General features: G+C 39.0%; 1 protein-coding gene across 1 annotated transcript; it reads right to left on the reverse strand.

Moving 5' to 3' along the window:
• Window positions 1–812: 812 nt before the first annotated feature.
• LOC5578380 (SPARC) lies at window positions 813–15,319 on the reverse strand. Its single transcript, XM_021837930.1, has 4 exons — window positions 15,179–15,319; window positions 1,638–2,238; window positions 1,232–1,582; window positions 813–1,165 (listed from the first exon to the last, which is right to left on the reverse strand). The coding sequence occupies exons 2-4, from the start codon at window positions 2,169–2,171 to the stop codon at window positions 1,082–1,084; spliced, it is 969 nt and encodes a 322-aa protein (XP_021693622.1). The 5' UTR covers window positions 2,172–2,238; window positions 15,179–15,319; the 3' UTR covers window positions 813–1,081.
• Window positions 15,320–23,540: the final 8,221 nt, after the last annotated feature.

Consider the following 23,540-nt stretch of genomic DNA (forward strand, 5'->3'; position numbering starts at 1 on the left):
TTGGGGTTTTCGAACGCCAGTTGATTAATACAATCTTTGACGGCTCTTAACATAACAGTGCACGCACAACTCTACAACGAACTAAGTATTTAGAAAGTGGACAAAGATGGAAGGATGCGATGGGCAGGGCATTGTGCAAGAATAATAGAGAGATACGGTTGCGAACCAAGGTTTGTAGTGAGAAATTGTTGATTCAGTGCTATCTGTCTAGAATCTAAACTTTAGATGTTAACTTGTTGACTATTTCTGAAAGAATCTGGAGAAACTCCAAAACGAATAGCAGGAGCAATGTCTGGAATAATTCCTGGAGATACTCTTAAATAAATGACTTTTCAAACGCTTGAAGAAGTTCAGAGAAAAAAGCTTGGCAGAACCGTTGGATGAATTCCCAAAAAAACAGGACTTTCTTGAAGATTATGTGGAAAAAAATCTTAAGGAAAAAAGCCCTGAAGAAACCCCTGCAGTAATTTTTGAAAATGTCCTCAGGAAAATACCGAGTTGAAGTTTTTAAGAAGTCCTGAGCAGAAATCTTACACAAAGTTCTAGAAACGATTACTTTTTAAATTCCTGAAGTAGGTACTGAGAAAATCTTTTGGAGGAACTTGTGGAGAAGAATTATTGTATAGGAACCTCTGGAGATAATTTAAAAAATCCTGGTTGAATTGTTGAAAGTATCTTGAACTAAAATCTTATAAAAGTTCCAAGGAAAATTGGGATTGGAAATATTATATGTGAACTGTACAATGAAAATAGTAAATTTTGAATCAGCTTACAAGATTCAAGGCTTTCTTTCAGATAAACATAAATTGTCGCTGTGTTCCACGAGTTTACTGTTACGTACCTAGAAATGGCAATTATCGTTAGAAATTATTCAATTATACATCCAGCTTATCTAGGTCTAGTGATGCGACACCGCTCTCTTGACTAAACTATTAGGCAGGGCACATATTCGAGAACTGGGGAGGTACTTACAAAGTAGGTTACGAGTATTCGTGTTGGATTAACACTAGAAGATAAGTCGGCATTCGTTAGACTTAGACTTAGAAAGAAAAGCCTATCAAATGTATTCCTGTGTGCATTCCTAGTTTGGATCTGCTAACTCCAGCTCGATTTTCTCCAAATCATCCTCTTTGTTGATTTTGGCGCAACGAGCGGTGAGGTCATCCTGGAATATAAAAAAAAAATCTGCGTTGTAGAACAGTTAGCCACTACAGTCGACGATTCAAAGTACCTCTTCCAACTCCAAGCACTTGCCCCACTCTTGCAGGGTAATCCTGTGGTCGCCATTCGGATCGCACGTCTCCAGGAACGGAGCAATGCAGTGCTCCAGGGTCATCAGTGGGGCCCGAATCGGGAACAGCTCATGTCGCGAGACGGAGTTATCGTTCGGGTGCCCGTCCAAGTCGCACCACTTCCAGATGGCGGCATTCGTCCACCGCTTGGTCAGGTTGCTTTCGGCCTCCTGTTCCAGTTCCATGTACGCTTCGGGCAGTTCGTTGCGCACGGCCAGATCACGCATCACGTTGAACAGCCAGTCGCGCATACGACGGGGGAAATCGGCCAGATCGTTCTCCGAGCAGTCCTGCGGAAATGTTGGGTGAAATGATTTTCTTAGGAAGAAGATCTTCCAAACTTACCGGCATATCACGACATCCGCCGTAGTAGTCAATGTGCACGTGCTTGACTTCCTCTCCGCGGCAGCGTGGATCGTTCGTGTTGCAGAAGCACCGCTGCCGGTGAACCTCGCAGGCCGAGTCCCAAGTTTCGTTCAGATTGGTGCAAACCTTCCGTCTGGAGTCGGATTCTTCTGGACATTCAGGAATGCAAACACACTTGGCCTCGTTACCTTCGGCTTGGCAAATTCGCCCGGCGCCGCAACGGACTCCCTTGCATGGATCGGCCAACCGGGGCAGAGTTTCGACTCCCTCGAAGTTGTAGTGCTCGGCAGCGATCTTGGCGGCCAGTTCCCTGGCCATTTGGTCTTCTTTCTCGAACTGCTTCTGCACGTGCTGGGCTTCGATTTGCCTCAGCAGCGCTTCATCGTCTTCATCAAATTCTTCGCCGGCGCTATCGTCCAGCAAATCGTCGTCTTCGTCATCGATGGCGCGAATCGCCTGCAGACACGAGGTCACCAGCAGAAGGCTCAACACCGTCAGCTCCAGTCGCCGCATGGTGATGATCTGGATTTGGCCAACTCACTCCAGCACACAGTCCGGTCTGGGTTTAATGATGCAATAACTGGTCGATTAGAGTCGCAGACGGCATGCGAGGAATAAGAAAACGGAACAGAATGAGATAATGAATGAACCAGATTTATTCGTCGGACGCCTCATCAGATAACCCATAGGGTAGGGGCGATTGTGGCGCAAGTGGGTGGCAAGAGAGTCTGCTAAAGATATCAACGGATGGCATGGGAGTAGTTAGACGTCTCCCCTGTCCCTCTCTGGTTTGCAACGGCGTCTCCTGCTTTCCCTACTCATTACAATTGCGCCATTTGCGCTTTACACAATCTAACTAAGAATCGGGTTTCTATTAAAGATCTCAGCAGAAATTGTTCAAAAAATTTCGTCAACTGCAACTGAGCTTACAAAGAATAAAACTCCGCAGAGTTCGGCTTAGGATCTGCAGTAGAAATACTAATTATCACAAAATAAATTAATTTATTAAAAGGATGGACAATGCATTCGTCAGAGAATCTCTCAATAGGTCTCTTTAGATAGTGCTTTAAATGTTTTTAAGTAATTTCCTCAAGAATCACTCCGCCAGAATGATTTTGAGAAAGCCCAACAAATGAGTTCGTTCGTCGCGTCGTTTGCTGGGTAGAGTAGTGTGTGGTCTTTTGTTTCTGCTGCATGCTCCTGTGGGACGTGCAACTGAAACAGAATCAATCGTGTTCGGTTCGAGTTGTGCGAATGCGAAAAGATATTCGTGTTCAGTCGAGTATGGATTGCCAACTGGTGAGCTCGTTTCATGCTTATGATAACAATGTTTTTATAGTGGCAACGTTACGTTTATGTAATTTTCAAACAAACTATGGATGGTTCATTACTACAAGTGTCGACATAAACCCTTATTCCCGTTTCATAAAATTTTAATCTACACATACTTTTCTTTCCTCGTCAATATTAAAAATATTCTTTGAATAATTCGACATTATGAATGTCGACGTAGTTTGTTTTAAATTTTTTACTAATATATTTTTACCGCGAGACAAAAATGCAAACGCATTTTTCCCTTCCCGTGGTGATTTAGGAGATGCAGAAATCTGGAAATATCGTTTAAGATCAACACCCTAGCTACGCTCATGACGACTGGACGGCGGCGTCTTGAGCCGTTCGTTTATCGAAATCAGCATCCTGTGTAAACACTTCTCTGATTGAGTGGGTTCCGCTCGGGTATGCAGTCAATGTTCTGAATATGCATTCCTAATATAAATAAAACAAAAGTGCACTCGCTACTGAGGGTAAGGACTACTAACTATGCTGCGCGTTGCACTCTGTACAGAGTATACGCGTCTCACATGGTTTACATTTATCACGATAGCAGCTGTACGCTTTCAATTAAAATTGATTAAAAATGTTGTCATCTTTCGCTCGTGGAAATTATACAGTGGGCACTGCAATTGCACCATTGCGATCTTTCGCTGTGTAAAATGGATATAGGCATCAATGCGGAAACGTACTAAATCTTTTACGCTCCGTCGCTGCTGGAGGATGTATTTGCAGTGCAGCATTTGGTCAGCATCTGAATGGACCTGGACTTCAAAACGCATTCGATAATGTCTCATGTGCGAAATTTACGCCATCATTGAATAACATAATTTAAGTTTACTATTCGCAACGGTCTTGATAAATATTAGTCACACTAGCAGGATCGTCTTTTCGAGATTTGAGAAAAGATTCTAGAAAATTCCTGAACAATAGGATTTATTCATAAATTTCATAACGCCAAAAATGGCCATTGTTGACACCCATCCCCATAGCATAGGAGCCAAATCGTCAGAAAGTCTGATTATTAAATATATTGTTTTCCTTCAACAATAGAAAAATGCTCCTCACGCGTCCTAGCGGTGTTAGAAAGTAGCAGTACACATCTTATTTAGAAGAACGAACGTTCCGTAAAAATTTGAAACGAAATTGTAGAAAGTTATAGGAGTCAGTTACTCCTCCTACCGTTATCTCGAAAACCTAACATTTCGAAAATCTCGAATGTTCTTCTTGCAGGAATGTTCCATAAAGTTCATCAAATTGGAAATCAGCGAATCTCGAAAATTGTGCGCTGCTCAGCAGGACTGCTATCAGATGCCTCTCAGATAATTCCAGAATATGCCAAGTTGTAAGATAAAATTAGAAAATTTTCGAAATGAATCCACTTCAAACTTTATGCGCTGGGAAGTCAAGGAAGGTACGAAACGATCCTAAATTAACCGGGAATTTGACAGAGACAGCTTCAGCATGGCTTTGCTTAATAGCCGCGGACGTAACCATTAGGCTAAAGAAGGTGTCTTGTGCTCACTATGGGCAGTTTCCATATAGACTGCTGGCCAAAAATATTTTTTCCATTCCATGTCATATTTAAAAGTTTTGTGATACAAATTTGATTTTTTGTGTTCAATAGACAAGTTTTCGAGACTAATTTTTGAAAAGGGCGTATAGCGAAAAAAGGTGTTTTTACTAATGATGCATATAGGCCATTTATGCAATTTATGTTGTTAAAACCATTATAGATATTTGAATTTAAATAGATATGATGATATGAATCATTCATGGTGGTAAGCTCCATGGAAGTTAATACGCCAATCGCGTATTATCCTCGATTTTACTATACGATTTTTTTAACTTCGATGGAGCTTATTACCATCAATGTTATTCACTCATCCCCTGAAATAATATTTAGCTGATATTGAAGGAAAATTGTCAAAAATGTTGAAAAAAGTCGATAAGCCCTAAATGAAAAAAGTGCCAATATGTGCAGCTATATTCACCACGATCCTTTAGTCTACATCCTAAAATACCTTTGAAAATAAATTTCAGCCTGGGACAGCTTGGGACAAAAAAGTATTGGATGTGTAAAGTTTCGATAAAAAATCAAATATATTTTTTTCAGTGGAGTTCTCACATTTACCTGAACAAAAGTACGAATTTTTATTTTATTTTATTTTTCTCAGATAGCTTTTTGAATAAGCTTTCGAACGATGTATAAAGATATGTATAAAGATATGTATAAAATATTACGATTATGCAGTATATTCCCTCCAACGTACACCTTGTGCTTGCACTTAATTTTTTGTTGTTCTTAAAAACTTCAACCTTGGCGTACTGTATTAATTAAACTACAAAAGATTTTGCTCTAGTATACCAGGAATATCTTAATACAAGTGTTTACTATGGAATGATGTACAAGAAGAACCTTTCAGAACAAGTCATATTTTCGATAATTGGTCACCTGATCGCCCATAGTGGTGCTGTTCTATAATTTTGATATAATGTCATTTCTTTCGAAATAACAGTTACACTCATAAAAATAAACTGTTGTAGTAAAGTTTAGCGTTAAGTTTGTTATAGCGCTCAATGAAAAATGTCGGTGAAAGATTTCAGTGCACTGCTGACTCTGGGATTTTAAATATATGAGTTGCCAGATGATTTGAGAGAAAATCTGTATCCACCAGATTATAAAACCAGTGTCCCATACAACCAGGGCCGGATTTACAAATGTAGGGGCCCCGGGGCCAGAGACTTGTGGGGGCCTTTTTCCCAGGAAACAATTCATGTTCTCATGTTTGGGGCCTTCCTTAGCCGAGTGGTTAGAGTCCGCGGCTACAAAGCAAAGCCAAAGAGTATCATCGTACCTGCCACACGATATACGAATGCGAAACTGGCAACTTAGGCAAAGAAAGCTCTCAGTTAATAACTGTTGAACTGCTCATAAGAACACTAAGCTGAGAAGCCGGCTCTGTTCCAATGGGGACGTTAATGTCAAGAAAAAGATGTTCTCATTAATAATTTCCTTCATAATTTTTATGATTAAGGTCAAATGAGGAGTCATTGTAATTACCATATCCATTTGAAGGAGCAAATCTCAAGTACCACTCCATATATCGATGTAAAAATGTATTTTCAGCTTCATCGGTTTACTAAAACTCGAGATTTACTTCTGCAAAGTTTTGATGATAATTGCTAGAATGAGACGGTCTCCCGTGTTACCTCAATGCTTTAGAAAAGGTTCTAATTACCAGAAGATAGTTTTGACCTGCTTTAAGCCTTCCATAAGCGCAAGTAGAGATCAATGAGTGTAAGTGACTAAACCTAGCTTTGTGAAAAACAGTTTTGAAGTTTTTCAGCAATATTTTACTCCGTACAAATTGTATTAGAGCCAAAACAACAAGCCAATCTACTAAAAATTATGACTTTTTTTTAGACTAAAAAACGACTTGAAAATACCATTGGAAAGAATGAAAACAGTACAATATTTAAGTACATAGGGGAAACGAATTACGTACAGGTTCAAGATTCGTTCACTTTATACAAATAGTAGGCGTAGTGGACGGATTTAGATTCATTTCTTAGATATAAGGATTTCGATCTCACACGGTACACCTATCTCAAAATCGACTAAAATGTCATTTTCCCTTAATTTAATATAACTTATTTGAATTATATCAAATTGACGTGGGATGTATTTGTTCTTTACAATTTGAGAAATATGTTCACCGTAGTGATTCATCATTTGTTTTTCATTTTCATTGATTTTTGGATTTATGTAAAAGAGTACCAAACAAAACTCTTAGAACAAACAAACACTTAAGCTCTCAAATATAAAACAATACGTCGAATATACTGCACACTATAGAAAAACCTATTTTTTAAATTAACTCAAATTAAGGGGTCTATTTTATAAGTTGAGTCGATCAAAATGACTCGCCTTGACTCTACGAAGCGACGAAAAATTCGTTCGACTTCGCTCTGTCACTTGAGTTTTTCGATTGTTGTCGCTCTATGTGACTGGATTACTATGGGAGTCAACGGGTGACATCTGAAATATGCATGCTTGCTTTGATCGACAATTAATACAGACCTGAGAGAGACTCGCGAAGAGGAAAAATATCAACGTCATATGCAGCCCAGATTCCCCTCTCATGAAACGTCAAATGCAGCCCACCGTTTTTATGGCTGAAAAAGTGAAAAGTATTGTGTTCAAAGTAAAGTGTCATTAAAAACCTCAGTCGGCGGAGCAGTTTTTTCCAAAGTTGCTGATAAATCTAAGCAAAAGATTAATTATTTCTAATGTCTGCTACGTTTGCTGGCATGAAATTTCACTCAAACGACTATTTATGATTCGATGTGATGCAAACTCAATCATTTTTTGCTGAGAGGTTCATGTGAGGATTTGAACAGCATGCGCATAATTGGTATGCGCATGCGCATAATTGGTATGCACAAAGTGGAATAAGAAAAAAACTCAGCAATCACAGAAAAAGAAGACCGTCTTCGCGAGTCTCGTCTCAGATACAGACGAGTCACATGAATCTACTCGATTTACAAAATAGGCCCCTAAAATTGGAAACCCTAATGAAAATTATCTATGTGATTTAAAAAGTTGGCAAAATTTCATCGGTTTCTAATAATTCGTAAATGTTCAATAATTATTAGGCTGATACAAATATTAATTTTCTTTATTGTCAACCCCCCCCCCTTCAAAAATCCTAAATTCCTTGTAAGCATTTGGCCTTAATATTCGGCTTCAAATGCCACGATTTAAGTAAGTAACGACATTTTCAATATTACCGAATATTGTTTACATAGGTGATCAATGTTACCCCATATCAGATTAATCAAAAAATCGCCTAAAACATTTTATTAAATATGCTAAAATCTTTCAAAAAAACGAAATACAGTATATGGTCACAAGCTATGGGTGGCAGTACTTGTTATAAAAATATAAAACTTGCTATATATGCATTTTCAAATGAAATATTTAAGAAATATCCAAAAAACTGATCAATGTTACCCCGGATTACGGTACCTAGAAACGTCAAGCATTTATTGTTCACAATTTCTGAAAATTATTGAAGTAATCTTATAAATATGTATCAAATAAAACAGTATGAAATCACAATGAAAGAATCATATTACGGACCTTCCGAAAACGCACAAGTTCGAACAAAATCAATACAGTTAACCCAAGCATGACGTATTCATGTGAACAGAAGTGCGTTTGCTCGAAAAACATTACATTTGGTTCAACTTTGAAGAGCTTCGCCCCCCACTTCAACACAAGCTGGCGCCACATTACATATAAATAGTTGAAACTGGACCGAACTTGTAACGAAAACTGATTGCTCTTATAAAATACAGTCCAGTAAATCATTTCTAATAATGGTGGGTTATCGATATTCAAGAAAATATTTTTAAATGTACATAATAGTTATTGTTATATGATTCTATGGATATGCGAGTCGAAGACATTGTTGGCGAAGACAAATATTTGAACCACATATCAGGGAGGCGCGGTAAATGGCTGGGCATGGCGTACCATTGGTATCTCGCGTACCTGCAAGAATAAAATAGACCCCTTTGTGCGGTCCTTAGCCTCTTGCCCAGCAACTCCTTTCCCTACCTCCTCGTGGTACTGGCCGGGGTACGAGCAACCTTGGGGAAGATCGGGTAACCAACCCCGGTGGGTACTTTGGTCATATGCTGACAGGGAAGGGGGGTTTGCTTTAGCTTTTGCTTTAGCAAACCTGGAGCGTCTGTACTCCATGTTAGGAGCGGCTCACAACAGCAGCTGTTCCCCATGTCAGGAGCGGCTAATCATCGTCCGAGTGCTAGAGAAGGACTCTAAGCTAAACTGCGCACTATGGCCCTCCGAACATTTAGGGGGAATGGTCCTCCGGAAATCCAGGGGGTTGGTGTCAGGTTATGTAAGCCAACCATAAAAACACATCAGCGCAGGAACGTCAACGAGAGAATACGGACCGGAACAATCGGCAAAGACTACAGCGACGGAAATGGACTAGCGATTGGAAACTCGGTACGTGGAGCTGCAAATCTCTCAACTTCATCGGAAGCACTCTCCTCATACTACTGACGATCCGCGGTTTCGGCATCGTAGCGCTGCAGGAGGTGTGCTGGACAGGTTCGATGGTGCGAACGTTTAGAGGTAATCATACCATCTACCAGAGCTGCGGCAACACACGTAGGCTGGGAGCAGCTTTTATAGTGATTGGTGATATGCAAAGGCGCGTGATCGGGTGGTGGCCGATCAATGAACGAATGTGCAAGTTAAGAATCAAAGGCCGATTCTTTAACTTCAGCATAATCAACGTGCATAACCCACACTCTGGAAGCACTGACGATGACAAGGACGCATTTTACGCGTAGCTCGAACGCGAGTACGACCAAGCCACGACGTTAAGATCATCATAGGAGATTTGAACGCTCAGGTTGGCTAGGAGGAGGAGTTCAGACCGACGATTGGAAAGTTCAGCGCCCACCGGCTGACGAACGAGAACGGCCTACGACTGATAGATTTTTCCGCCTCCAAGAACATGACCATTCGTAGCACCTATTTCCAGCACAGTTTCCCGTATCGGTACACCTGGAGATCACCTCAGCAGACAGAATAGCAAATCGACCACGTTTTGATCGATGGACGGCACTTCTCCGACATAACCGACGTCAGAACCTATCGTGGCGCTAACATTGACTCCGACCACTACCTGGTGATGGTGAAACTGCGTCCAAAACTATCCGTCATCAACGATGTACGGCACCGACGCCCGCCCCGATACAATCTCAAGCGACTGAAACAACCGGATGTCGCCAATGCGTACGCGTAGCATCTTGAGGCAGCGTTGCTGGATGAGGGCGAGCTCAACAGGGCCCCTCTTGAGGACTGCTGGAAGACAGTCAAAGCAGCCATTAACGACGCTGCCGAAAGCATTGTCGGATATGTGGAACGGAGCTCAAGAAACGATTGGTTCGACGAGGAGTGTCAGGAGGTTTTAGAGAAGAAGAATGCAGCGCGGGCTGCATTGCTGCAGCATGGTACGCGGCAAAACGTGGAACGATACAGACTGAAGCGAAAACAGCAAACCCGCCTATTCCGGGACAAAAAAAAAGCCGCCCTGAAGAGGTGGAATGCCAAGAGATGGAGTTGCTGTACCGTTCTAAAGAAACGCGGAAGTTCTATCAGAAGCTCAACATATCCCGCAAAGGCTTCGTGCCGCCAGCTGAGATGTGCCGGGATAAGGATGGGAGCATCTTGACGGACGGACGCGAGGTGATCGAAATGTGGAAGCAGCGCTACGATGAACACCTGAATGGCACAGAGAACACAGGCACAGAAGGTCAGGACAGCGAAGGCGATGGCTACGTCAGCACAGCGGACAGTGGAAACCAACCAGCTCCCACGATGGGGGAATTTATGGATGCCATTCAACAGCTAAAGAACAACAAGGCCGCTGGCAAGGATGGTATCGGAGCCAAACTCATCAAGATGGGTCCGGACAGGTTGGCCGCTTGTCTGCATCGGCTGATAGTCAGAATCTGGGAAACGGAACAGCTACCGGAGGAGTGGAAGCAAGGCGTTATATGCCCTATCTACAAAAAGGGCGACAAACTGGAGTGTGAAAATTATCGTGCAATCACCATCCTAAACGTATTCAGCAAGACCAAGCTGAGGGTCGTGGGTTCGAATCCCACCGGTCGAGGATCTTTTCGGGTTGGAAATTTTCTCGACTTCCCAGGGCATAGAGTATCTTCGTACCTGCCACACGATATACACATGCAAAAATGGTCAATCGGCAAAGAAAGCTCTCAGTTAATAACTGTGGAAGTGCTCATAAGAACACTAATCTGAGAAGCAGGCTCTGTCCCAGTTGGGACGTAATGCCAGAAAGAAGAAGAACCATCCTAAACGCCGCCTACAAAGTGCTATCCCAGATTCTCTTCCGTCGTCTATCACCCGAACGACTGGATACTGTTGCAGTCTGTGAGAGTTGCTGCCCGTGAACGCTCTCGTGCCACGTACACTGAAATGAATTTTATTGTAGAAACAACTGAATCCATGGTAAAATTAAGAACTGCACCAACGATTTTCAACCGACTACATTAATCTGTTAACTCTACCATAACATAGTCAACAAGAAAATATATTCTGTTTATTTAACCACAGTTGTAGTATTTATGAGTAGAAACATTCTAGATTTGAAAAGTTTGGCATTGTACTTTTCACCATATTGTGTTGTACGGTGGGTGTCACGGATTGAAATACAATGCTTTGTAGTCGCGGCTACTATGGACATAGTCACATTTACTACACGACTCAGTGATTTTTAACAGATTATAGTAAACTTAACAGATTTTTGTAGTCGGTTGAAAATCGTTGGTGCAGTTCTTAATTCTACCATGGATTCGGTAGATTATACAACAAAATTTGTTTGCGTGTACCAAATGAGAGAGTGAATGTTCACATTCATAGGGCTCTCCGAATGCGATGTGCCACGAACTGTTATGGTTCGCGAACTGTAACACTCTCCGAATATGGTTCGATCGGCTTATTCTGATCGAAATCCCAACACTGATTTTACATGATACATTATTTGGAAGAAATGCAGGATTGACCCTTGAATTACTACAGCAGTTTCTGGGTAAATATGGATGAGTTATTGTAGGAAACCAAAGGAAAAAAGTAGAATGAACCTGGAAGGATGACTAGAGAAATTGGCGTTGGAATTCGTGTAGATCTTACTCGGGAAATTCCTGAACAAAATGCTTCAAAACTCTGAGATGAACCTTCCTTGGTTTTCTTGGCATAAACTCTTGTAGGACTCTTTTGAGAATCTCCCAAAGTAATAACTGGGGCAATCCATGATAGAGTTAGTCCACAAATATCTGGAGGTATTACTAAGAATTACTTTCACCATAATCCTAGAGGAAATTACTGAAGCATCGGAGTGTTCAAGGATTCCCTGCAGCAAATTACCGTGCACCCCCGCTAATTTGAACGGTACCTCATGCAAACTATCGGGGTTCATTTTTAATTTGAACATCTAGTCACCCTAGAACTGTGTTTCTGGTTACCTCTTTCACTGATTTGTTTTGATTCTGCGTTTCGTTCCACAGCGTTCCATTTCACTATACTTCGTTCCATGAGCTAAATGACGTTTGAGCCATTTTTAATCTGAACGATGTGCAAATTAGCGGGGTACAAATTAAAAAGTGTTCAGATTAAATGTGGTCATTGTAGTAGATAAAGGTTGCATAATGAAATAAAATAATTATCATGAAAAGCGTGATTAGAAAAACCTGCTTAGAATAGGTTCAGTGTGTTTGGCACCTGCTATAAAATACGGGAACAGGAAACGATGCAACAAAAACAAAAACAAAAAGAAGCCAGAGGAATGAACTGCATAAAATGAATATGATTCATTTATAGCATTATCGCGAAAGAGAGAGCATTTGTATGTGGCTTGGGAATCGGATTGTGTCGAGCGGAGATGCAAGCTTCGGCATGCCGAGTAGAGTGAAAAAAAGGCGCGAGAACTTCGGGTGGTTAGAAACGAACCAACGTGATTCCGAACGTACGACACGCGCACATCGAAGGTGCGTTGAAAAGGGAGAGCGTGTAATCGGTAAGCACTCCGCTTCAGAAAGACGGAGACGACCGATTGAGCTTCTAGAGACCAGCTCCAACTCAAGAATACGAGCAAGTAGGGTCGAAGAGCCGGCGTCGTGTTTGATAAATCATTCTGTTGGCTAACGTTAACACGATTAGGCGTGATTTTCGTTTACGGAAGTTTTCTGCCAAGTCGGTTGGAGCCGGCCGAATTTTTAAATTCGGAAGTTTTAGTAATACGTCACGACAGTCATCAAACCAACGGGGGTACCCGGTATTAGGTAATTCCTCTAAGCATGCCTTGAAACACAACTGAAAGATTTCCTTGGAGAATAAGCAAAGGAATCTGAAGGGGAATTTCTGGACGGATCTCTGAAGAAGCCCTTGAAAGTATGCAAGAAGAAATCTGTAAATGAAACACTAGCAAAAAACCTGAAGCTCTTTCTCGAGGAATCTCAAAACTCTGTTAAAAACACATTAATTTAGATTCACTGCATCCTTAAGTTTTCATAAGGAAATTGTAGAACAATATACTGGCTGTTGAGTTTTGCAGTTTGTTCTTGTTTTTGTCAAGTCTGTCATAAGTAAACTGTCCCGGAGAAGGATATAAATTTTGATTAAATAATAAATCACTAATGAAATTGAACATTCCAATAATATTGAAGCTTTCTCAGTCTAGTGGTAATAACTGACATGAAAACAGTCACTTTCAATTTTCTGTCAAGAATTCCACAAATTTGAAAATTTTCTGGGTTTCCTTAGACATAAAGATTTTGCAAACGTTTGTCTTACCCATGTGTGCGCGCCTATGATTATCATGCTTTTTAAGGCTGCGCTCTGTAAAAAACGGAGAAGTGCAGAAGAGAGAACAAAGTCTATAAGTTGGAACACTATTTAAAATGAAGAATAAGCATTTAGGGCCAGGCGCAAACGACAACATGAAATTCGATATCGGCTGCACATTCTGAGTAGGATGGGCGTTCAACTTAAAAAAGTGAGAAACAAAATACTACGTTCAAAGAAAATTTGAATCGTTTTCCAATTCTGGTCTCACTTACTACAGCTGTGCTGTGTTGCACATCATTCGTCGCGAAAAAAGAAGGAAAGATTTGTTTATGTGCACTCATCATCACCAACGGATGGCAGTAAGGTCGTGACTCGTGAGTTTATGTTTATCAACCAATAACTAAACACCATTTGTGCGTAATGCAGTCTCTGTGTGAAAATGAAGATAAATTTAGTTTTCCTTCCGATCGATTTCACAGATTTGGACAATGCATTTGTAACTTTGACTAGTTTCCATACAAGTAACATTCGTAGTCCATTTCTCAGTTATTTACGAACTGATTGAAATGAAATTTCCACATCACGTCAGACAACTTGAAATTCAACATACATTTTAAAGTATTTTTTCCAATCAATAGTTCAAAATTAAGACCGATTTGGAAAAAGTACAATTTTTGACGAAAAATTATAGGCGATATCTGCAAATATGGAAAAACTGTTTTTAGCAATCTTGTACATATTTTCTAAATCTAAAACTTAGGTGAAGATATCATGAAGCTATTACTTCGATGTTTGAGTTATGTCGATTACTAGAATTCATCAAAAAATCACTTTACTTAAACCGTTACTGTTTTTGAACCCGTGATTAGAAAAATCACTAAATAATATATGTTGCAATTAAAGTTATATCTGAAGAATTGTTAAAACTTCATTTAATTGGGTCCATAAATTACTTATATCTAACCCTCTCAAGTTGATCATTGTGTATGGTCAGTCGAAAAAGTCGCAAATGTACTGTCCAATACTGTACATCATAATCCTCGAAAGGAAGGAGATCAATTCGACTGCATGTCGACGATTTCGTCGCCCTTGAAGTAAGAAATGGTTCGACTGCTAAATTAGGTAAACCGTCAAAACACGATTTTGACAAAACTTTGAACTTTGCCATCCTTATCACAGGAACTCGCGAACGATTGTAACACTTTGTTAGTTGAAAATTTGAATCACATTGCAACACACTTTCTACTGATAAGCTTGAGCACATTTCATTACACACATGTTTTCAACATAAAGACATTGGAATTTATTTTCAGTTTTCATTCGCGCAAACCGCTTCGCTTCTTGTATGTGGAGCATTCTTATCAGTTTCCTGAAACTGATTTGCTCTGCGGTCAATTCAACTTCGAATGCACTTTCTTACTTCTTGAAGAAAAGCAATATTTCAAACGATGTTTAAAATATTTCATTCCTCGAAATCCAATTAACATACGGCGCAAAGCCGAACAAATGTAAAACAAATACCACACTTCACACTTCATGATCGCTTTAAGCCGTAAAACTGACAAATACCGATCCCCTCTTAGGGCTTTGATTGAAGGGGACCGCTTTTCCCACATATTATCGCGCGCGCTTTTCACGCCTCTCATAAATCTCCAATTTTGGACGGTTGGAAAACGGAAAATCATGTATCCTAAAAATAACAGTTCACACCCCACTTTTGTCGGCACATTACTTCCGTTTTTTTTAACTAATCACTATGTATGACTGCACTCACAATTATTCTCAATCTGGAGAACCGAATGCCTCCCGTCAGTAAGTAAGTGTTCTTCCCTGTTTTTTGGTACAACCGATCCGTGCTGGCCTAACGCAACGCACTAACTAACTGTCGACTCTGGTGTTGAACGGTAAGAAACAAGTCTTGCGCGCGCGTAGGAGCCAATGATCGCGTCACTCTCGACGACGATCCTCCCGTGGTTGCGATCGCGCTTGAGTATTGAGCTACAATTCAGTGCAAAAGATTGGGATCACCCCCTAACAACATACAAAAGTGTTCTGTTCATAAATCTGTGATTACACATTTTATTGAAACTCTCAATGGCTCGTTCGAAAAGCAAAAAGTGTTATTTGTTAGATGTTCTGACAAACATTTTGTGACATATTTTAAAACTACACACTAAGCTCTTACGGTGAATTTCACCGTAATATCAACAGCTGAACAGTTCGGTGAAATAAAGCACCGTAACTTCGTCGGAATTTAATTCCGGTGATTTTTTTTACCGAATACTGTAAAAATTTACCGTACTCCGTTAATTTATTTCACCGAACTGTTCAGCTGTTGAGATTTTACAGGAATTCGTAAAATAATTTAAGTGTGTACACTTAAAACATGCCTAATTTTCTCCGCATTATACCGTTTTGTTTCATATTACGGACACTTAAGGCCTCAGTGAAGTATAACTCATCAGAAAGCATATAAAATAAATCATTCTGTACAATTCCTTCGCGTTATCGACCCTTCAAAACACTTACCTTTCGAATGGTGGGTGAAGCTTTTGATTCCACAACAGGAATAATTTTAAATAAATGGAAATGTGTGGCTTTTTCGTGATTCTTATCCCGGACACCTCTTCACTTTTGCCTCATATTCCGGACACTTTGATTCGAATTCCGGACAGCTCATGAATATCATGGTTAAAAAGGTCAAATCATTAATTGAAATCGAAAAACCATTAAATAGACATCTGAGGCAATTGGGTATTATAAATTTGTATAGATATCTATGGAAAATGATTATTAAAACGAGACTGGAAAGTGAGAACTTTTGAGTGACAAAAATTGAAACATTTCGTGTGAAATGTTTCCCATACAAAGTTGAGTGTCCGGAATTTGAAGCTGTCCGTAATATGAATCAAAACGGTATTGACTAAAATTTTAAACCAGTACAGTACAGTCTGTTCCTCTTTTCGACCGCACCCAAAAGAAAAAAAAAACCTACAAAAACCCTTAGCGCAGCTTTTTCTAGCATTTTTATTAAGCTTCAAGGGAAAAATATACAGGGTGTTCAATAAGTTCGAATACAACTTTTCATCGTTGTGTAGGTGCGCACCATGTGCATTCTGTGTATTGGTATTGGTGTCAGCTGTAGCCTCGTATACTGCCCATAAATGCATAACTGTCCCATATGAAAAGAGTAGGCATTGAGAAAATAGCGCTCAAAGTTTGAAGTTTGTCTTCTCATAAAAATGATCATAATGTTCTAGTAAATTATTGCATGACATATTCAGCAAAATATATAAACATGAATACAATTCACGTTTTACAGTTGCTATTTGGGTTGAAAGCTTATATAGAGACTCTTATGCCTTTATTTTCCAATATTTTCTTGCAAAGTGTATTAATTTTGATGTGCATATGAAAAAAAGGGGTTTATTAGAAAATCCATGCTGTTATGGGCAGTATAGAGGCTAACCGATGCATATTATGCCGACTTGCTGTCATTTGTTGTTTGTTTACCGCGCACGATGAAAGAGTACCGTGACGTCGTAGTTGTTTGCGAGAGGTGAGTAACCCAGTGACATATTCCGGCGGTTAAAATCCCACGGGTGAAGCGGAATTTCATTTAAACCACCATCCGTCGATACCGGGAGACGGGCTCTGCCAAGGACCATGTGAGATCCGGGCTGCCGCGTTCGGCGATGGCGCCAGCAGCCATCAAGGTGGGTAATAAGCGGGTTCGCTAAAAAAATACCCGCTCGATCCGGAAGACCGCTGCTGACCCGGATGTGTCGAACGGGACTGCTCACACCACCATGACGAAGGACCTGGGATACAAGCCGTTCAAGAAACGCAAGGCTCACGGAGTAACGGAGGCTACAACGAAAAAGAGGTTGGACAGATCCAAACTGATACTTTCGCGGCTCGCAGGTCAGGAGTTCGTGTTTTCTGATGAGAAACTCTTTGTCTTGCAACAGCCGCACATTGTCCAAAATGATCGGCTGTAGGCGTCGACGTTCGCCAGCATCCCCCGTTCCTCAAAAACATCCCGCAGTTCCAAAGCGCCGCGTCTGTGATGGTTCAGGGGGCCGTATTCAGGCGTGGGAAGCTCCCACTGCTGTTTATCGAGACAAACGTAAAAATCAACGCAGCGTATTATAAGACCAAGGCTTTGGAGAAGGTTGTGGTCCCGGCACTTCTGGACCTCTACGGGAAGGATCATTACGTCTTTCAACAGGACAGCGCACCGGCCCACACAGCGAATATCGTTCAAGTGTGGTGTCGAGAGAATTTGGCTGATTTTCTGGATAAGACGTTGTGGCCTCCCAGCTCCCCAGAACCTTAATCCCCTGGACTTTTATGTATGCTCGTGCAAACTGGCCAAGCAGAGCGAACATCAAGTGAGCACTATGGACCAATTTAAGAAGCTTATTTCCAAAATCTTCGACGAGATGCCGATGGTCCAGGTTCTTTTGAAAAACGTCTCTCGCTCTCCAGAAAGCATAAAAAGGGGTATTGTGAGCCCTCCAATAAACATTGCTTCAATAGAAATTTACTTAGAAAACATCTTGTATTTTACTTTTTTTTAACACATATTTGAAGTGTATTCGAACTTATTGAACACCCTGTAAGAAAAATGTTTCTCGGCTTTTCAGTTGAGTTTTCGAACTTTTTGCCGGATTCCCATGAATTCTTGTACAGTACCATTATTGACTACCTTATTTTTTCAAGAAAATGTCAAAACCTGACGGTGTTTCTATTATTTTGACTTATTCTTTAGATTTTTGCTTGGTTGGCCCATAATGTTCCGATCTGTTGGATATCGTAAAATGGGGTGTTAAGGACTCGTGGGGTTTTACGAGTTTTAACTTTTCCATCAAGTTTGACAAATCACAAAAAAGTCGAAAGATGACTGATATCATCTGAAATGCTAGATTTGTTCGGAGGATTGTGAGCTGCATTGTGTAATAGGGGATGTATATATGAATAAAGTATTGTGGAGTCTACATATTGAAAACAAATCAAAACGTTTTGATTCGAATTTTATAGGCAAAATACATTTAACTACAAAACTATGAAACAATATTGAGAAAAATTTGTGAGTAACTTAGAACATGAGTATATTTAATTGAGAACACAACGCAGACAAAAACTTTTGAAAATTTTATCTACATTTCGATTTAAAAATTTTCTTATGGTCTTTAGTTTAGTCTCTTTTTGAAAATAAGTGGGGTGTTAGGGGATTATCTTTCTACTTTTTCCAAGCTACAAAGCTCATTCGATTCATGCCGTAATATATTCCAATATACTTTTGGCTTGTTTCGTGAAGTAAAACTACATTGTGAAAGTTGAGGGGTCTATTTTGTTTGTTACTGAATATCACAAAAATTTCTTATCTCGAAAATCGGTAAAACTGTTAGGGAAATCTTGATAACAACGTATTAGAGTAAATATGAGATTTTTTTTGATACTATTTCCAAAACTTGTTTGATCACACTGGTAAAATGTTTGGAAAGTTTGAATGATTCTTTTATTTGGAAATGGTTTTGAAGCCATTGATCCTTTTAGTGGCAATCCTATGAAGCGGTTAATCATAATAACACTGTACGACAAAAAAAATTTTTTTGGTTGGATCAGGGATACGTCTATATGGATCTTGAAGTACAAGAAAAGTGTAGGAAGAGGCCGTTTTCAAATGATTTGCAGCACCCTTGGATTATTTTTTGACAAAGTATGAAAATTTGGCATTTTTAATCACAAAAAGTATAATAATCAAAATATCAATATCTTTTTAAATTCAATTATTCAACCATTGAATTTGTCAAATCAATATTTTTAGCACTGGATGACTTCAGGGAAGCGTGCACCATTTCAGAAGAATATCGGCTTCAGTTTTATGTATGAATTTGGAATGTTAACGATCATTTAACAAGCATGTGAGGATGCACCATATAAATACTACTTTTTTTTTCTATATCACACATCTGGTTCATTATATAATAATTGTTATAGGTTCAAGAAGCCGCTTGATTGTGATTTGATTGTTTGCTCCATTAGATAAAGCAATTGGCAATGCAATCCAGTAACATTTGATTTGAACAAGGATTCGACTACGGAAAATTGATGTGTCTATTATGTTTATATTGGCTGGTTACTCTAATAAACTCTCAGCAGTAATACAGAATTAGGTTTTTTTTTAAAGACACTGACTTTAATGCTTCCAGTGGGCATTTATGCCCTTTGAAGGAAGCACCACACTAGACAACGGACTAGCATTCAACGCCCAGTGGCACAGTCGGAAAACATTCCTCACGAAAAGTTTACCGGCCTGAGGCGGGAATCGAACCCACACTCCCTAGCATGATGCGGCTAAATGCCTGGTGACACTAACCGCACGGCTACGAAGCCCACCAGGTTGGATACTGACATGTAAGTAGTCTTACATGAGCTAGTAGGTTTGGGGCCATTTAAACATAACAGACACATCAATTTTCCGTAGTCGAATCCTTGTTCAAATCAAATGTTATTGGATTGTATTGCTAATTGCTTTATCTAATGGAGCAAACAATCAAATCCAAATCAATCGTCTTGTTAAACCTATAATAATTATTATATAATGAACCAGATGTGTGAAATAGAAAAAAAAAGTAGTATTTGTATGGTGCACATCCTCACATGCTTGTTTAATGATCGTTAACATTCCAAATTCATACATAAAACTGATGCCAATATACTTCTGTAATGGTGCACGTTTCCCTGAAGTCATCCAGTGCTAAAAAACATTGATTTGACAAATTCAATGGTTGAATAATTGAATTTCAAAAGATATTGATATTTTGATTATTATACTTTTTGTGATTAAAAATGCCAAATTTTCAAACTTTGTCAAAAAATAATCCAAGGGTGCTGCAAATCATTTGAAAACGGCCTCTTTCTACACTTTTCTTGTACTTCAAGACCCATATAGACGCATCCCTGATCCATCCAAAAAAAAATTTTTGTCGAACAGTGTAATATTTTGTCATTTCTCAGAGTCTCTAAATGAAGAGTTGCGCGAAGAGTGAAACCAAATCTACCTATCGAACAGTCAAACCGTCTGTCTACCTATTGAGCAGACCAGCAAAAATAGTGGCTATTCTCAAAGAAGAAGGAGAACAATTATTCAAAGAAGCCTCTTCGCACAACTCTCTGTATATATACATATATGGACTCTATCATTTATGAGCTCTTTTTGGGAAACTTCGCGGCCCATCTGGCACTTAACGCATTGTGTTATAGAGTGAGCGTTAGATTTCCGCTTCATACTGGAACATTTTTCTTCTTCCACTGGGTGTTGCATGCAAATACCTTGTTTAGTGTAGTGTTTTATTAACAGAGAAAATTGGCCATTTTCCCTATTAAAACTAAAAGCTTGTTGATATTATCTTTATTTTATAGATTATTTATACAGTCGCTCTGCATAGCTTATAGGATTCGCAAATTGCAAACATAAAGGTTATGATCCTGTTTCATTAAAGTATAAAAATCATTGCAAGACAATTTTACGATGTATTGATAGTTTCCAAATAGGATTAATAACTATGAAAGATTTAGCAGTTAAAATAAAGTGGTTTGCGTTTGCAGGAGTTCCATGTTCAATAATATTGATGTATAATCTGATTAAGGTTGAACATAACTTATGAAATTGAATGAATGCATCAAATTTATTGATCAAAAAGATTATTTGTTGTTGTTGGCAAAATATGATTTTATTTATGAAGTTCAAATTCCTTAACACCCCATTTTGCATTTCTGTCAAAAATCACACATTTTCATGGTTATCTCAGAAATCTGTCATAGGATCCACATAATTGTATTTGGCTTTTGATAACCACGACGAGAGAATGGTAGGGCTGTCCTTTGTTCAATTATTGACATACTAGATGTTGCTTGAAATCCGAGTCGAAATTTTTTCATCCCTTAACACCCCATTTTACGGTATATGGTAAATTTTGTGGATTGAAACTTTATCACAAAATTGACGAATCTATGACAAAAGGTCGAAAGACAAAAGGTCGAAAGGACAAAAGGTCGAAAGACAAAAGGTCGAAAGGACAAAAGGTCGAAGAACAAAAAAGAAGGGACAAAAGGTCGAAAATCTTTTTTCAAAGAAGGAAAAATTTCCCACCATGCAAATCGTTTTCGACCTTTTGTCCTTTCGACATTTTGTCTTTCGACCTTATTGACATTTTTGTGCAAATACCATAGACATACCATACTATTCGTGATCAAACTTCAACATCCCACCGCAAAATCGCTAGTGTTTGGAGCTGATTTTAACCTCCAAATTGCCAAATAACCTCCAAAACATCACCTCCAAGTTAGTTCTAATAACCTCCGTTATATGAAATATGGTGGCGCGTCGATCGTGGCAAGTTTATCGTTAAACAGTCAATACAAGACTGGCCCTCAAACAAAAAGGTTGTAAAATTCAATGGAGCGCGGGCTAAACATGTGCCGTAGGGTAAGAAAAGTGCTCTCTCAAAATTTCAACTCAATTGGTTGCTTCACCAGCTATTTTGATATTTTTTCACACAAAGCTCATTTAAAAAAAATATTATACCACTCTTCATACACATTTTGATCAAACTCGGTCAAAACACAAACAAAATTTGTGCTTTCAGCCAAATTTGATTGTATTTCTAATAAAAAAAAACTTTTTAAAAAAGATTTCGTAATATGTGATTTATCTCTTCTGAAACAATAAAACGCCAAATAATATATTCAGATTACTTATTTCATATTTCATCAATTAAGGCGATAAAACTAGTTTTGGCCAAGCTTCTTTTTTTTTGTTTCGACCATTGTGCCTATATATACTATTTAGTTGATCGCGTTCAGTGGAGCCCAGAATGACAAATACACTAGTTGATACACTGAGACGAAATTTCTATTATATTGTTTGTGCGAAAATCAGATAAAATCACGCCCTTGATAACTAGATAACTTGAAAATCTAAATTTCGAGCTATTCAACTTTGAAAGTTTGACCATTTCACAAGGATGGATAATCACAGAGAGGTCTTGTAGTTAGTGATATAGAATATCATCAAACATGGTAGCGACAACAGGCGCATATAACTGTAATTTCACATTTAGCATGATTGAAGAAACCCCGACAAAATTTCGAACCGTTCATAAAAACTGAATTACAGTTGAAGTTAAAGAGTATTCCTATGTTGCTAAGCATTACAATATTCTGCTCAAGTTTTATGATATTAATTTTTTCTAAATTCTTCTTAAACAATGTTGCTATCCACCTGACCATTTGTGTTTCGGCCGACTGTTTGGCATGCAACACTTCCTTGAACTTTCGTGAACATTCGGTATCGTTATTTTTAAAACTTATTGATATAACACCCCCATATGATTGGCTCTTTTGATAACAATCGAGTAGTGTTGCCATCTATTATCAGAATATAAAAACTTAGATGGCTGTTTTGGAAAGTTCTCCATCCATGCTTCAACTTTGCCGAACATATTAGATCATTATTTCCACATCTAGACGTTGCATTTTTCTAACACATAATTACAACCCTGATTTTTTTACGACCTATTCTTCTCACGAATTCTAGTGATAGATATAACTCGAGACGAACATTTCTAAAGGTCCTAACTAACATTTTTACTCAAATTGAGTTATCACTATTTTCCAAATCCTCAGCATAAAATTTAACGATTTTCATTTAAAAGTTAACTTTTTTTTATTTATTAACCTTAAAATTCGAAAAGAACAAAACGACCCAACTGCATTATCGATAATATCGGCCAGCTCTGTTGATGGGACATCTTGCTCGCCAAAGGTCCCATCTGTCATTTTCGATTTTTGTTTACAAAATTGCACATGGGACCTTTGGCATGCAAGCGAGCTCTCACAGTAATTTTGAGTTAAGGGGACACGGGAGACCGTGTTATTTTCCCTATCTTTTGTCTCACTCTAACAATTATCATCAAAACTTTGCGGAAGCAAATCTCGAGTTTTAGTGAACCGATGACGCTGAAAATGTATTAGGTTGTGCACTACATATATAGAATCATAGTGATACATTTTTCGCATCGATATATGGAGTGGTTCTTGAGATTTGCTTCTTCAAATGAATAGGG

The sequence above is a fragment of the Aedes aegypti genome, chromosome 1 (genome assembly GCF_002204515.2).
Source record: "Aedes aegypti strain LVP_AGWG chromosome 1, AaegL5.0 Primary Assembly, whole genome shotgun sequence".
Taxonomy (NCBI): domain Eukaryota; kingdom Metazoa; phylum Arthropoda; class Insecta; order Diptera; family Culicidae; genus Aedes; species Aedes aegypti.

Excerpts from the sequence above, each read along its gene's own strand:
- LOC5578380 (XM_021837930.1), bottom strand. The coding sequence starts at position 2,171 with ATGCGGCGACTGGAGCTGACGGTGTTGAGCCTTCTGCTGGTGACCTCG. Across the intron at positions 1,583-1,637 it reads GCGGATGTCGTGATATGCCG|GACTGCTCGGAGAACGATCT; the intron begins GTAAGTTTGGAA and ends ACATTTCCGCAG. Across the intron at positions 1,166-1,231 it reads AGTGCTTGGAGTTGGAAGAG|GATGACCTCACCGCTCGTTG; the intron begins GTACTTTGAATC and ends TTTATATTCCAG.